This window comes from Panulirus ornatus, chromosome 19, assembly GCF_036320965.1.
Source record: "Panulirus ornatus isolate Po-2019 chromosome 19, ASM3632096v1, whole genome shotgun sequence".
NCBI lineage: Eukaryota > Metazoa > Arthropoda > Malacostraca > Decapoda > Palinuridae > Panulirus > Panulirus ornatus.
The window spans coordinates 2,161,772-2,178,165 of NC_092242.1; the positions used below are offsets into that span (position 1 = coordinate 2,161,772).

General features: G+C 40.8%; 1 protein-coding gene across 3 annotated transcripts in view; it reads right to left on the minus strand.

The window, feature by feature from the left end:
* Positions 1–1,242: 1,242 nt before the first annotated feature.
* Positions 1,243–16,394, minus strand: part of LOC139755311 (organic cation transporter protein-like) — a 59,635-nt gene continuing 44,483 nt past the window's right edge. For 2 of the 3 annotated variants that reach the window (XR_011714073.1, XR_011714074.1), the window contains exons 11-13: positions 14,592–14,779; positions 10,466–10,637; positions 1,243–8,616 (exon numbers count right to left, since the gene is read on the minus strand). Coding sequence is in view for 1 of the 3 variants with exons in the window: in XM_071673435.1 (XP_071529536.1) it covers positions 8,520–8,616; positions 10,466–10,632; positions 14,592–14,779 (452 nt within the window). In the remaining 2 variants the exon portion in view is untranslated. The remainder of the gene's footprint in view (positions 8,617–10,465; positions 10,638–14,591; positions 14,780–16,394) is intronic. The other variant, XM_071673435.1, reaches the window with a different exon arrangement.

The window sequence follows — 16,394 nt, forward strand, 5'->3', positions numbered from 1 at the left end:
GGACATAGTTAATGGGATAGGGAGATGGATGAATAGACAGGTAGATAGGGTGATAGATATAAGAAAGTAAATATTTCCCATGAATGATTTTTGCTCTCTTTTATCTGTTATTTTTCTCCATATTAATTTTCCAAAACGTCTGGCGCTCCCATCTGCATATTGCTTTTTGCTGCCTCAAGAAAGTTTAATTAAGTTACTGAAGCCTCCACTCTAAGCCAACGTCATAAATATCAATGAGAAAATTAAACTGGCCTTTGAAGTTTGTCTGCAGATGGGTATGTCCCACTGAGGAAAACAGAGTCAGAAGTTTATGGTGTACTTAGGGAGAGAGAGAGAGAGAGAGAGAGAGAGATAAAGATAGATAGATAGATAGATAGAGAGAGAGAGAGAGAGAGAGAGAGAGAGAGAGAGAGAGAGAGAGAGAGAGAGAGAGAGAGAGAGAGAGAGAGAGAGAGAGAGAGAGAGAGAGAGAGAGACAGACAGACAGACAGACAGAAAATATATAAGATTTTCAAGAGCTTATAACTTTGGTAACTGAAGATTTTTTCAACTTTGTTTCTCTCTACAACATGAATTTAGATGCCATTCTCCTTAAAAGTTGACACCAGTATCCCGGACGCGTCAGACAGATACCACTTAAGGTATTTCCTTCCTCATTATCATACACTCTTACTGACAGTCACTCCTCATTCCAAGTAAGATATATTCTTAATGAAAAGATTTGAAGATATTTTGCTTCCATCTTTCTTTCCAAATGAAAATCTATTATGGCTTTCATAACCACGGTCTTGGGTCTATGAAAAACATTCTCAGTCTTCAACATTAGGAATAATATAGACATGGAGTGTCGAGAGGCTGGAGATCAAGTTCATCCTTATCATTGTTTTTATAACAAAAAGTGAAGGGATGCGTGTCGCTGGTGATGAAATGCATAACATATTCATCTTCTTTCCAGCTTATGACTTTCCAATGAAATCTCCTTCAGGCAATCTAATCCTGCAAGGTAATCTTTTTCTTCTACGTGTTTTACTTCCGCCGTGTTGTTGCCGGAGGGAGTGGAGGGTGGGCAGAGAGCCTCTGCTTTGCTATCCTTTTCTTCAACAGTTTTTAAGGGAACCAATTTTTTAAAATTAATGTGAACGTCAGACCACCTCGTTTGGACCTTGAGTCTGTGTAGGAGACTCGGAGGGTGTAGGAGACTCGGAGGGTGTAGGAGACTCAGAGGGTGTAGGAGACACAACCATTTGATAAATATTTTATTAAGAAGAAACGGTCCTGTAGGAACCTATCTATACACAACCTCTTCTCTCACACAAGGATTTCTCCCTGAAACTACAAAACTGTGTTTTCGATTCCAACATTTTGTACCTAACTAGTCAATGAAATCCCCAAACCTGAAAATTGTAGGGCTTACATGTAATTGCCTCGTTAACCACAGGGCGAGTAAAATTGAGCAGATACAATAAAAGTTTTTGTTCAGAAGCTGTTTAAAATTATAGCGTTGTAATTTAGTGCGTTAACCATGTCATCACAAAAAACATTTGCAGAAAAACATAGAATATGTTGAGAGGACAAATGGTAGGATGTCGGATCACTATCTTGTGGAGACGGGGGTTAAGATTGGTAGAGGTTTCTTGGAAAAGACGAAACAATATCGGTGTGAAGAGAGTGGTGAGAGTAAGATAGCTTGTAAAAGGACTTGTGTGAAGAAATATGGGGAAACATGGAGTGTAGAATGGCAAAAGGTGATGTTAGATGAAGCAAGGGGAGTGGGTGAAGAATGGAAGATTTTTAGGGAAGTGCTGGCATGTGCGAGAGATGTATGTAGCATGCGAAAGGTGGGCAGATTAGAGATGGTAGTGAATGGTGAGACAAAGTTGCTAGCGAAAGAGAAGAAAGAGGCGTTTCGGCGGTACTTACAATAAAAAAGTGCATAAGAGAAAGTGGCAGAAGGTCAAGAGGAAGGTACAGTAGTTGAAAAAGAGGGCACATGAAAGTTGGGGTGAGTGAGTATCGGTAAACTTTAGGGAAAATAAGACGTTTAGGAAGAAAGTTGATAATGTGCGAAAAACGAGAGCAAATAGGTACATCAGTGAAGGGGGCAAAGGAGGAAGTGGTAACAGGCAGTAATAAAGCGAGGAGGAGATGGAGTGACCTTTCTGAAGGACTCTTGAATGTGTCTGATGACAGAGTGGTATACCAGGTCGAGGTGGTATGCGACGTGAGAGCCAGGAGAGTAGTATAATGAAGAGACGGTGTGAAAGCCTTACTCAAGATGTAATGTCTCATGGTGCGTGGAGTAGAAGGTATTGCAGTTTGTTAACAAAGAGGGTGGCTGAGTTGTTGACTCGTTAGTTAGGCTTTTCAGTGCATGTATGGATCATGATGAAGTCCCCGAGAAATGGCGAAATGCACGTACAGTATCATTGCATAAATGTAAAGGGATAAAGATGAGTGTTCAAACTACAGCGGTATGAATTTCTTGAGTATACCTGTTAAGTTGTATGAGGAGGAGGTATTGATTGAGAGGGTGAAGGCATGTACAGAAAATCTGACTGGGGAGGAGCAGTAAGGTTTCAGAAGTGGTAGAGGATGTGTGGATCAAGTGTTTGCTCTGAAGAATGTGTATGAAAAATAGTTAGTAAAACAGGTGGATTTGCATGTGGCATTTGTGGATATGAAAAAAGTATACCATATAGTTGATGGAGATCCATTGTGGAAAATTATAAGAATATACGGAGTGAAAGGTAAGCAGTGAGAAGTTCTGTTCAAGGGTGTAAGGCATGTGTACAAGCAATCAATAAATCTTTAACATAGATGTCAGGAGTTTTGTCGAGGGTTCACCGTCCATGTAAATAGATGTTGCGAGATATAAGTCATATATATGTACCGGATGTAGACTGCATCATTATATCTTACAAATGATGATATATATGTGAATGCCGTGATCACTGGACCCGTGTGATAATATTTGATTTACAGATTAACCTTGCAAGACACTTCATTTGTTTGATTGGTCGTAATAGTTCCCAGTTTGTGTATTTGTACGTACTTGTTTGTATGTAGGGTTGTGTATACGCGCGTTGGTGTGTATGTGTGTTTCAGAAACAGCTGCACATTATCAAGGCTCATATATATCACCCTGGTGACCGTAGTCCACCAGCAGGGGGTCATACGTATCATCCAGGTGACCCCAGAATAACACCAGGGGGTCATTCAGTTGACCATAGTGCATCACAAGGTGTCACACTTGCCATCCAGGTGACCATTAAATTCCACACCCACGTGAACATAGGTCTGGGCTGAGGAATGGTTTACCAACCCTTCCTTGACCTTTGATAACCTTTATCAATGTCTCAGTCTTAACTACCTAAGTATTAATCATATATATACATGTATATATATATATATATATATATATATATATATATATATATATATATATATATATATTTTTTTTTTTTTTTTTTTTTTTTTTTTTATACTTTGTCGCTGTCTCCCGCGTTTGCGAGGTAGCGCAAGGAAACAGACGAAAGAAATGGCCCAACCCCCCCCATACACATGTACATACACACGTCCACACACGCAAATATACATACCTACACAGCCTTCCATGGTTTACCCCAGACGCTTCACATGCCTTGATTCAATCCACTGACAGCACGTCAACCCCTGTATACCACATCGCTCCAATTCACTCTATTCCTTGCCCTCCTTTCACCCTCCTGCATGTTCAGGCCCCGAATCACACAAAATCCTTTTCACTCCATCTTTCCACCTCCAATTTGGTCTCCCTCTTCTCCTCGTTCCCTCCACCTCCGACACATATATCCTCTTGGTCAATCTTTCCTCACTCATTCTCTCCATGTGCCCAAACCATTTCAAAACACCCTCTTCTGCTCTCTCAACCACGCTCTTTTTATTTCCACACATCTCTCTTACCCTTACGTTACTTACTCGATCAAACCACCTCACACCACACATTGTCCTCAAACATCTCATTTCCAGCACATCCATCCTCCTGCGCACAACTCTATCCATAGCCCACGCCTCGCAACCATACAACATTGTTGGAACTACTATTCCTTCAAACATACCCATTTTTGCTTTCCGGGATAATGTTCTCGACTTCCACACATTTTTCAAGGCTCCCAAAATTTTCGCCCCCTCCCCCACCCTATGATCCACTTCCGCTTCCATGGTTCCATCCGCTGACAGATCCACTCCCAGATATCTAAAACACTTCACTTCCTCCAGCCTCTCACCATTCCAACTCACCTCCCAATTGACTTGACCCTCAACCCTACTGTACCTAATAACCTTGCTCTTATTGACATTTACTCTTAACTTTCTTCTTCCACACACTTTACCAAACTCCGTCACCAGCTTCTGCAGTTTCTCACATGAATCCGCCACCAGCGCTGTATCATCAGCGAACAACAACTGACTCACTTCCCAAGCTCTCTCATCCCCAACAGACTTCATACTTGCCCCTCTTTCCAAAACTCTTGCATTTACCTCCCTAACAACCCCATCCATAAACAAATTAAACAACCATGGAGACATCACACACCCCTGCCGCAAACCTACATTCACTGAGAACCAATCACTTTCCTCTCTTCCTACACGTACACATGCCTTACATCCTCGATAAAAACTTTTCACTGCTTCTAACAACTTGCCTCCCACACCATATATTCTTAATACCTTCCACAGAGCATCTCTATCAACTCTATCATATGCCTTCTCCAGATCCATAAATGCTACATACAAATCCATTTGCTTTTCTAAGTATTTCTCACATACATTCTTCAAAGCAAACACCTGATCCACACATCCTCTACCACTTCTGAAACCACACTGCTCTTCCCCAATCTGATGCTCTGTACATGCCTTCACCCTCTCAATCAATACCCTCCCATATAATTTACCAGGAATACTCAACAAACTTATACCTCTGTAATTTGAGCACTCACTCTTATCCCCTTTGCCTTTGTACAACGGCACTATGCAAGCATTCCGCCAATCCTCAGGCACCTCACCATGAGTCATACATACATTAAATAACCTTACCAACCAGTCAACAATACAGTCACCCCCTTTTTTAATAAATTCCACTGCAATACCATCCAAACCTGCTGCCTTGCCGGCTTTCATCTTCCGCAAAGCTTTTACTACCTCTTCTCTGTTTACCAAATCATTTTCCCTAACCCTCTCACTTTGCACACCACCTCGACCCAAACACCCTATATCTGCCACTCTGTCATCAGACACATTCAACAAACCTTCAAAATACTCATTCCATCTCCTTCTCACATCACCACTACTTGTTATATATATATATATATATATATATATATATATATATATATATATATATATATATATATATTTTTTTTTTTTTCTTCTTTTTTCTTTTAAACTATTCGCCATTTCCCGCGTTAGCGAGGTAGCGCTAAGAACAGAGGACTGGGCCTTTTTTGGAATATCCTCAACTGGCCCCCTCTGTTCCTTCTTTTGGAAAATTTAAAAAAAAAAAAACGAGAGGGGAGGATTTCCAGCCCCCCGCTCCCTCCCCTTTTAGTCGCCTTCTACGACACGCAGGGAATACGTGGGAAGTATTCTTAATCCCCTATCCCCAGGGATAATATATATATATATATATATATATATATATATATATATATATATATATATATATATATATATATATATATATATATATATTTATATATGAATAAGTTCAGTATCATATCATAAATGTCAAACATTTGCACATGAAAACATTAATACATGAGCGGTGTGCAGTGCGTCAAAGCTCTTCCCCAAGCAGCACTAGGGACTCTGACACAAAAGGTTTTTGCTTGTTATCTTGTCATTTACACGGGGACAAATGTTTCCCGCAGGGCGTCAGGCTCGCCAAGCGACAGACGTGCTGGGCTTAATGATGTTGCCTGTAGCTTGGAGTTTTACGCTCGACTGCGTTTTTTCAAGCTTGACAGCCAGAGGAGGAATGGCTGCTCTGTCTTGGTTCTTAAGATGTCATTGATTCACCATTCGATATGTTTATAGTCACTTGAAGGATCATCGACCTCGCTTTCCTCTAGATCTTGATACTTATAGTTAAGAATCCGTATGGCATCAAAGCCCAACTGATAACTGTAGAATCTGATTCTTTATCTTGATAGTGTCCACCTCATACAGAGGACAGTAACGTAACTATTGAAACTGGATCTGCTGCTTTAAGCAGAAATGCGAAATCCTGACGAGCCGTCAGAGGCAGGAGTAGTGTTACAAAAAAAGATAAAACTATAGTGGGAAACACTGGTGGAATCTTTGCCATTTTACTTTATGTACTCAATCACCTGTGACCTTTTTCCATCAACTACTTCTCACAACTTATATTTCATTGCTATAATGGATGTAGATAGTATACTATATAGTACTAACTTATATTTCATTGCTATAATGGATGTAGATAGTATACTATATAGTACTAACTTATATTTCATTGCTATAATGGATGTAGATAGTATACTATATAGTACTAACTTATATTTCATTGCTATAATGGATGTAGATAGTATACTATATAGTACTAACGGAAGTTACAGTAATGTATGAGATATACTTTCCCATGTCACCATACTACAAACAAACTGGGAAAAGAGGATTTATAAGTGGAAATAAGATCACACGACTGTGACACTTTTGCCCATTTTCTCAACTTTAATCCTGAAACTTGACCTACTCTGCCGTCCCTTCCAGATGTTCCAGATATAAGACGTGGAAGCAGTAAGCCTTAGTATCGACACCTAGCGTCACACAGTTCTTTTGAGTTAACGATGCTTTGCTGTGTGAGGATATAAACAAAGTGTGTCAAGTGTGTAGGAGTATAACGAGGCGGCTTGGTTCATTATGACTCCATGGGGACTGAGGTATGATTAACATACAACACAGTCATTACCAGCCGACGTAATTGCATTAAGGGTTGTTTGGTGTGTATCGCGTCTGCCTGAGTCAGAATGGTTCGTATGCGTTGTGAGACTTATCGTTTATAGCTCATGACAGAAATAGGTCTTGATAATCCTAGGGTGCCTCAGTTGGTAGTCAAGTCCAACACACTAAACAGCTAAACGTCTGTTTTAAATAGACTTTACCGTGATACAAGTACTAACTCGATCCAACAAGTACATATGTACATCCTTCAATGCCCATCTTCCAGTCTTAACCTCCGAACAAGGACTTCCAACATCGAGAATGAGCTATAAAGTATGTAGAAGTCTGAGGCATTCACAACTAACGCGAAAACGCTACTTCTGTTTATAAAGTCTGTAGCATATTCTTGATCCTGCAAGTACAACAACTATGATGAACTTGTAAGGCTTGAGGATGAATAAACTTATAAAAGGAATCAACTCTAAAGTTTTGGAAAGGAGTTAGAATCTGTATATTACTCAGCTATAATAGTTTTTATTTGTCTTACGTTAGAAATGTTCTGCCGATATGAGTGCTGGGCTGTGGATTTCAAAACGATTTTAAAGGTTACGGTTCCTTCAAAGTTTTGAGTATCTATGGTTTTACCGGTCGACTGTATATCCTTCAAGAGTTCTATCGTATACAGTTCCTTCAAAGATATGATTTATATTGGATATAATCTTTTCAAATTCCTCCGTAGTCTGGCATTATGACAGTCTTACTAGTTTCATTGCATGCGTCAGAGTAACATAGTTTGTAATATACTTGGTGTTTGTTGTTTGAAAATTTCAGATTTAACGAATCATCTTTTCCATATGTTAGAGGAACTTGAGAATATTGTAATGGTTACAAGGTTAGGTTTATATCCATTAGGTCCTGCAAAAGCATACCAAAACATTAGGTGAAGTACTACTCTGACAAACTTCATTCATTAACTTACCCAACGAACTTAATGTTAGCGTAGAACAAACAAATATACGTGGGACGGAATGCGTTGGATGCTGTCCTTTAAACTACACTGTGTTAACTTTTGGACTGACCTTTTAAACATTTGATATTACCGTTTAAATAGCATATTTGAAGTTAATCATAGTTAACAAAGCTCTTATGAATTATGATGAAGAAATGACTTGGTAACAGCTGGGGAGATGACAGTTCAGAAACACATATGTCACAGTCTAACGTATGTATTTCTGAACAGTTAGAGGATCATTTCATCATACAAGTTGCACCGGATCAGCTCCTACGTTGTGCACAGAGTGGGGCAATATAACATTTTAGCTTCAGAAGTATCATAACATAAAAACGTTTATTACATCTTCGTTTACTGACTTCCAGTACAGTCATATGTAATGCTGATTAAAAGGATTATGAGGCTGTCCATCCGTATAAATAACTGGTCATTCAACACACACACGTGAAATTACATGATACTTAAGCAATGAAAAATATAGTTTTCCAAGTGAGTCATGTTGGCCAGACCACATGGAATACTGAAGGTCTCTACGGCCCCTTGGATCTCCTGGTGTTGGGAGCTGGTCTCAAACTGACGTGGTTGAGGAAGCGTTCAGGTACGAGTCCTCCAGCTGGTCTCCGTCAGCTCCCTCCACCACCACTTTCTTGGGAGCATAAGTCCCTCTGGAGACGAGAGACACAGAATTACTGTATAATGAACGGAAGATGAGAACACACCATGGTATACTGGGACAGGGAAAGCAAATTTCCGTAGAATTTCATCGAGGGCAATGCTAATGACATGATGATATTTACAGAAGAATGCAAATTAGGGAGGTATGTGATGTGAAGATGTGAATAGAGAGGCGGACGAATTAAGGTTTCTTAAGATGTCATGGATATGTAGGAAGCGTGATAGGAAATGGGTTGGTGAAGCTATATGCCAGTATGGCTGAAGGTACTGTATACAGAGCGGGAGGACGTACACTGTGAGACAGATTCAAAGAATAAACTGCTGAAATCTGCAAATATTTCACGTTAGTTTTTCTAAGGAATTAAGTATAAGTCGGGTTTACTGGAGGTGAACTGAGTAGGATGGAGGATGATTCTGTTCACGGTAAAACAATAACCTTAATATGAGGATGAGTAAGATGAGGTGCTGTATTCACCTAATCCACCTCATGTAAATAAAAGTCGAATTAATAATAACTTGCTGGGGTAGATAACAGGTGAAGATAACAAAAAAGGATAGACTGAGATTAAAAATAAAAGAACAGGATAGAAAGAAGTTAAAGATAACACCTTAAGATAGACAGAAATTAGAGATAATAGAGTTGGATGGGCGGGTGGTAGAGATAACCGAGTAAGCTAGGGTATTAGAGATCTCAGTGTAGAATAGGTGGGGTCTATATATCAACACCGGCCTGTCCAGCCCACCACTGGATCAACACCGGCCTTTCCAGCCCACCACTGGATCAACAGCGCTTCTCTCCTGGAAATGACCTGAATTCAGCCACATATGAACATCATTTCCTTCCTTTTGGAAACATAAGCGACGTTGGAGAAATTTTACTTTCCTTCTTGAAAACTTTAACGTTTTCTGTATATAGATGGATGGTACCTTCTGAACGTATGCTCGTACAGTCTGTATGTGAGTCTGTCCACAGACAGGCATATAAATGAACTGACAACAGACTGGGTGAACCGGAGGCATGAGTATACAGGCTGAACTGGGATCAATCTTGAAATCTCTAAAATGTTTGAGGAATATGTCCGAAAAACATTAGAAACTATAAATTTGAATGATACTCAGTGAAGTTAAGAGTCTCAGTTTTTTGTGTACTAGATGTCAGACGATAACTTTTATGGAATATTCCTCCACTAAGTCTAACGTCATACTAAAGAATCATAATATGATTAAAAGTTTCCTAACCTTTAGCTAAGTTCTCTCCTCAGCAATGAACAGTTACGTAAACAAAGTTGGTCATGGTACCCTCCGCAACAGCTTACAGGAACACATCATGTGACACACACAAAGATATTTTAGAAATATGTCTCAAAGTTCCAGTCCATGATGATGTTTGTATGTGAGGAATAAAAGCATTTGCGAAGATTGGAAATATGACATACATACATACATACATACATACATACATGGCCCATCCCGATCACCCTGATGTAGAGCCACACATTTCACATCATCACCCTCACGATTCACAAAGTTTTGTCAGAAATTCCCAAAAATACCATTACGTTCTCAACTCCGACTGCTCAGCATCATCCCACTTTGCCTCCATCTTTATATTCAGCCTGTGGCGTTATCTTCACCGTCACTACTCTCTCGTACCAATTGTCATGACTCACTTTTATTTGTATTCTTCATTTCTATCAAGCATACTTTCCTGCTTCTTTCTGTAACGCTTCGCTCCCCTACTAACTCATTTCTCTCCCAGTTTTACCCTCTTTTCTCTTCTATCTCACTCCTTTCCTTCACCTTATTAATAATCTCTTCCTCTCATCCTTTCCTCCTTACCTGGGGTCTGGCAGCCGCCACTTCTCCACATCCTCTACAGTGTCTGGAAGGGGCTGATGGTTGGTCTCAGGGAGCAGGCAGGTAAGAATCCCCGCCATCACGCTCAGGAAGCCGAAGATTGTGCTGGGGATGGCCCAGTGGTACGTAGCCCTGCCGGGAACCTGACCCTCAGCTGATCCATGCAAATAAACATGACAAGGGAAAGAGAATGGGGGTCTCAGATACTTGAGGATCATTAGGGGAGCTGCTGTCCGAGTGTAGCACTGTTGGAGGAAACAGAGAGAGAGAGAGAGAGAGAGAGAGAGAGAGAGAGAGAGAGAGAGAGAGAGCACAGTATGAGACTATTTCTTCCCCTCACTGGAAAAAGAAAATGATGATTATATCTTCACTGATGGGCAAAGTTACTTAGCAACAACAGGTGTTGCTCTCGATTCATATAGCTCATTCTAGCTCAAGTCTCAGAACTCGTCTCTACTTCTGTGAAACCCAACTCCTCTCCAACTTCCTAACATTCCGTCTTCAACTTGCCATTTCAGTTTCTCAAGGAGGAGGTATACCAGCAGACAACCCTTGACGGATCTTCTACTAAGTATACAGAAATAATTCGACTAATCAAACACCCTGAAAGACTCGCCAGAAACCGTCTGGTTTTCAAAAACAGATTCACATGTAATGTTGACAGTCTGCGCGTTAAGGCAAAATCTCAAAATAACCTTTGACACGTTCCTGATTGGACGCGCTCAGTACGGCCCTCTGGACCACAACATTCAACAAATCTAGCTGACATTTCTACTAATTAAAAGTCATTACTGCAGCAAAGTGTAATTCCTAATTAATCACACAAAGGCAATTATAAATTCGTTTAACTTTTATTTCCTATAACAGTAATTCACCATCTGTATGGAACATACAGCTTCAATAACGTGAATCATGGACGCTGCTAATGACTTAATAACACGAGAAACTGTAGTTAAAAAGAATCATGATTCATACTCAGTCATGTGGGCATGTTATCTTCATCTGACACTGAGTCAGGCGAGGTGATCCCGACAACACAATTCAGAGAAAAGAAAGAAAAGACTATCAAAGTAACAGACAACATTTCCTCCTGGGTTAAAGCTGCATGTTTGCATGGTTGTGATGATGTTAGATCTTGTGGGAGTTTACACAGTCAAATGATGCAACTAACAAGAATGATTACAGCTATTTCAAAGCTTTGTTTTCAGGTGTGACTTAAGCTTTGAATGCTTCAAAGCTGTGCAGTAACACACCTGACCTCGTTCACCAGGTAAGGGGGTATGTCACATGCGACTCATCTTTCCTGTATGACCAACAGTTCCGCGCTCCCCAAGTGGGATGAGTTCTAGTTCTAGTAACACTCTCCTTTTCCTTTCATATTGTTGTACATGGAGCAAGAATTCACATAAGTTTCAAATTCTCCAAATCTTTATCTATCCTTTCTTGCGCGTCAGAGATGTTTGAAAATGTCAGAACTGTCTTCGACTGTAGTTGTTTCTGATAGTATGGATTAGAGAGAGAGAGAGAGAGAGAGAGAGAGAGAGAGAGAGAGAGAGAGAGAGAGAGAGAGAGAGAGAGAGAGAGAGAGAGAGAGAGAGAGAGAGAGAGAGAGAGAGAGAGAGAGAGAGAGAGAGAGAGAGAGAGAGAGAGAGAGAGAGAGAGAGAGTGGAGGTCTGAGCTCGGAGGATTAAGTGAACAAACTGAAGCATACAGTTGCCCGGCTCACACGCGAGATGAGATGGGGGAACGAGGCGTCTGATTCTGTGGATCGTGGTTACGCTCTCTACCCCTCAATGTAAATGTTTTACCTCCAGTTCCAACGTTGATGTTACACTTGAGTGAAACTGGATCAGCCGAGTTAGCCAAGCCCCTGGAAAGTACATTCAAGCAAAGTGAAGATAACACTATTATTGAGCCACACAGGAAGATCTTTGATGGGCGTCTGACATAAGTGTTAACAACAATGATTCTACTTATTATGATATGTGGCATGATGGAACACTCCTTACCCAGCATATGATCTTCTCTCGTCACGTCCCAAGTCCATCTTACACCCTCTTTACACAGGTCACCTCGACCTTCTCAAGATCATTCAGTTCCACTTATTTTTCATCAAATTCCTTCTTGCCTTCTCGCTTCAGTATAGATTTTCCTCCGTATTCTCTTGACTCCTTGTGCGTCACCAAGTGACTGAGCTGTTATCACTTTCATCTGAAAGATCACTGAAACACATTTCTTCCGCGTGGTTTGTGATCTGAGTAGGTATTACTTCTCCCTGTTTTTCAGATATTAGTTTCGTTAACTCATTTTTCCCGTTAACCGCAGATTTTTCGTTACAAATAGCTGAGCTCGTTATCTATTATTGAATCATTCTCGTTGAACAAGTTCCCCTTGATCAGTCACAGGTTCCTTACATTAACCACATGGTCTATTCGTTTCTCAAATTATCTGTTGTTAATAAATCTTTTCTTGCTCGTTAGCTACAAGTGTCCTGATCAACAGCTGTTCTCTCTCGTTTACTAGAAGTCTCCCGCTTTGACTACAGAGATACTGCGTTGACCACATGCTTCCTTCGTTGACTACTTCACACTCTCGATGAACGCATTATCCTCTCGTTGGCAGTCAACGCTATCTACAAGATATTCATTGCAAAACACAAATTCCATTGCAAAACTTTTTCTCTCGTTGATCAGAACCTTTCCTGTTGAGCTCAAGAATAACTCTAGGTTTTCTGTGATAATATGTCTCTCCTTCGTTAACCAGAAACTTACCTAGTAAGTCACATAACATCTGTCTTAAACACAAGTTTCCTCTCTTGTTATCGTAGGTTCCTCTCGTTAGCCAAGTGTTTTCTCCTTCGTTAACTACAATTTGTCCTCGTCAGCCGTGCGCCCCCCTTGTTAACCGTGTATTAACTTTCAATGCTCCCTAACCTGATGATCCCCGTAAAGCAGGGTACTCCGCAGGGAGAGCGGCGGGTGTAGATAAGGAAATGGTGGATGGGCATCGTGTGGAAAAAGGAAAATGGTGTGTGTGTGTGTGTGTGTGTGTGTGTGTGTGTGTGTGTGTGTGTGTGTGTGTGTGTGTAACTTGATGTGCTCAAGTCATTGTATGTATGTCATCACAACAAAGACTCATAGATTCTACTTACTAAGTTTATGTCGTAATATAAGCAACTTTGATGACTGTAGTGTAAGCTGTCATAACCATTTCACTTAAAAATGTCTCGAAAAACTGAAAGCAGACTTGGATTAAGAAAAGATGTTAGGCAATAGATTTCCACAGAACAAAACCAATATAAAAAACAATTTCTCATATACGTGGATCATAAGTTTTACCATTAACCATTTTTTAAATATCTTAAAAGAATATGTAAAAGAAAAAAGTTCTCTCTTCGCTCCCTTCTGTATGTCTGCACCTTCCCTGTCTCACTTCTTCTTTCTGCTCGGCTGTAGGGAGAGGATGTTGAGTGTGGAGGTGCCAGCACTACCGATATAATACCACAGGACATTTAATATCCAATAAACAGATGAGATTATTGAACTACACCCGCACTAGAGGACTCGAATCTGATAAATGTCAGAAAAAGCTAACAGTTAACATTTCGACACAGAAAATGAAAACAAGGGAATCCTTCTTCATTCAGGACACTCCAACAGGTGAAAATCTAATTTCAATCTACAGGTTTAGGTACTGTGTGTGGCTGTTGACTCCCTGACCACGTGCACAAGTGAGGCCAACTGTTCCCCTCCAACACTCGCCCACCGTTTCCCAGGTTCACTGACACATCTGCCCACAGACCGGGGAGGCTGATTAACCTAAGGGGTGAGAGGAGCAGAGATGTGGACTAGCGTGTGTTGCTGTCAGGAGAAAGTTTCCATACAGTAATATTGTGAAAACTCTTTCTCTACCTTTTTTTGTCTCTCTTCTGTCTCCGTGTCCATCTCTGTCTCTCTTCCTGCCTCTTAATTTTCGTCTCTCTCTCTCTCTCTCTCTCTCTCTCTCTCTCTCTCTCTCTCTCTCTCTCTCTCTCTCTCTCTCTCTCTCTCTCTCTCCCTACCCCCCATCCCCTCCTCTCTCCTCTCCCTCCCGTTGCTGCATTACCTACCAGTATGTCGTTGATAAAGGGAGATATGATAGCGCCTATCCTGCCCATCATGGAGGTGACGCCCAGGCCGCGGGTCCTCAGGCAGGTCGGGTACAACTCACTGCAGTAGAGGTAGATGACCTGGTACGCTGACGTGATGCAGAACTTCCCCAGCAACACCAGGGTCAGGAACCACCAGCTCTGTCTCTCTGCAAGATCGGAATCAGGAGGTCACTCACCCGCCGAGTGCAAACGACAGGAGTCATCAGCTGTGACACTTTGGTGAATAGGAACAAAATCATCCCAGGAGAAATGTAAATATAATAATTTTCCACCTCTTGCGGTCTGCCGGACAGTAACGAGGAGTGCAAATAAAACCTCCCTCCCCCAGCTATAACGCTCGAGCGAAAAGAAACACAGTGGCAACAATAGGGATGAAACCTAAAGGAACTAGCTATTGTGTAGGGACTGATGCGAATGTCCTGAGGAATAAACAGACGAGAATACTGGCTGTTACATGCTAACAGATGGGAGGAACAGGACACTAGAGTAAAGCAGTTGATGGATATATCAACTGTGAATCTCTGGACGAAGGGAAGGTAACAAGACGACCACAAAGGGAGCGCCAGCAATTTCACGGTGGAGGAACTGAGGTCGAAATGGTCAGATATGCAAACAATATGGATATCACGGTGCTTCTCCTCGAGGGGGAAGGCAAATACCAATTTTAGGATATGGTAAATAGAAACTAACTAGTTAAACAGAGTTCAGACGAGAAATGTGTATGGTATTGTGATTAAGATTAATATGAATATAGCAGCTAACTACAGGTCAAGGATAAGAGGATGTTATTGTAATTGTAATCAAAATCATTAAGAATACATAGATATATGAAGGATATGCGATAAAGGAAAATAGAATTATAATAGAAGCATAAAGGTAATAAAAGATAACTTAATTAGAATCACTGATGCGATAGACAAAACTGGGTAAATAACAGTCAAAGGAAAGGAAAGAATCTGAGGATGTGGTTGACTCCAGCTCAAGAGATGGGAGAGAAGACCAAGCAAGCTACTCTGAGGAAGGAGCTGCAGGAAGGTGAAGGTTCCTCGACTGAAACTCTTAAAGACTGGGCTATTGTAGCGGGTCACCTGTGGCAGACGAGATCAACAAGGACGTATTTCAAGGAGAGATATGTCATAAGAGTCAAGTGAGGGAAGTACAAATATAATGGTCTGTTGAAAACAAGTTACAAGCAAAAAGAGACGAGTTTGGAAGCATGCAATTATATGTAGACATATGCCTTCCTTTATTCTGACAGACTTTACTAGAGACAAACATTAGCATTAATAAAAGAAAATCTTAAAAGTTGTTGAAGTTGTATTTTTCATTTTTGTGAGGAAAGTACCGACGGACAGACAAATACATTGAGATAGGCAAGTGCTGGTAGATAAACAGGTACTGGGAGACAGACAAGAACTGAGAAATAGACAGGCACCAGGAAATATCTAGGGACTGGGAGACAGACAAGTACTGGGAGATAGACAAGTACTGGGATACAGACAAGTACTGGGAGATAGGCAAGTACTGGGATACAGACAAGTACTGGGAGATAGACAGAGACTGCAAGATATCAATATACGTTCCACCTGTGAAAAAGACTTGTAAAGTTATGTCCGTCTTACCTTCAGCATGATAAGTTCAGTGGGAGTTTCTTGTACCTCAAGCAGCACGAGCAATACACTTAATGTGACTGTAGAAAAAGATGAGTTTGTATACAACAAACGACAGACTTACAAGTACAGATGCACCTACAGATTTTAC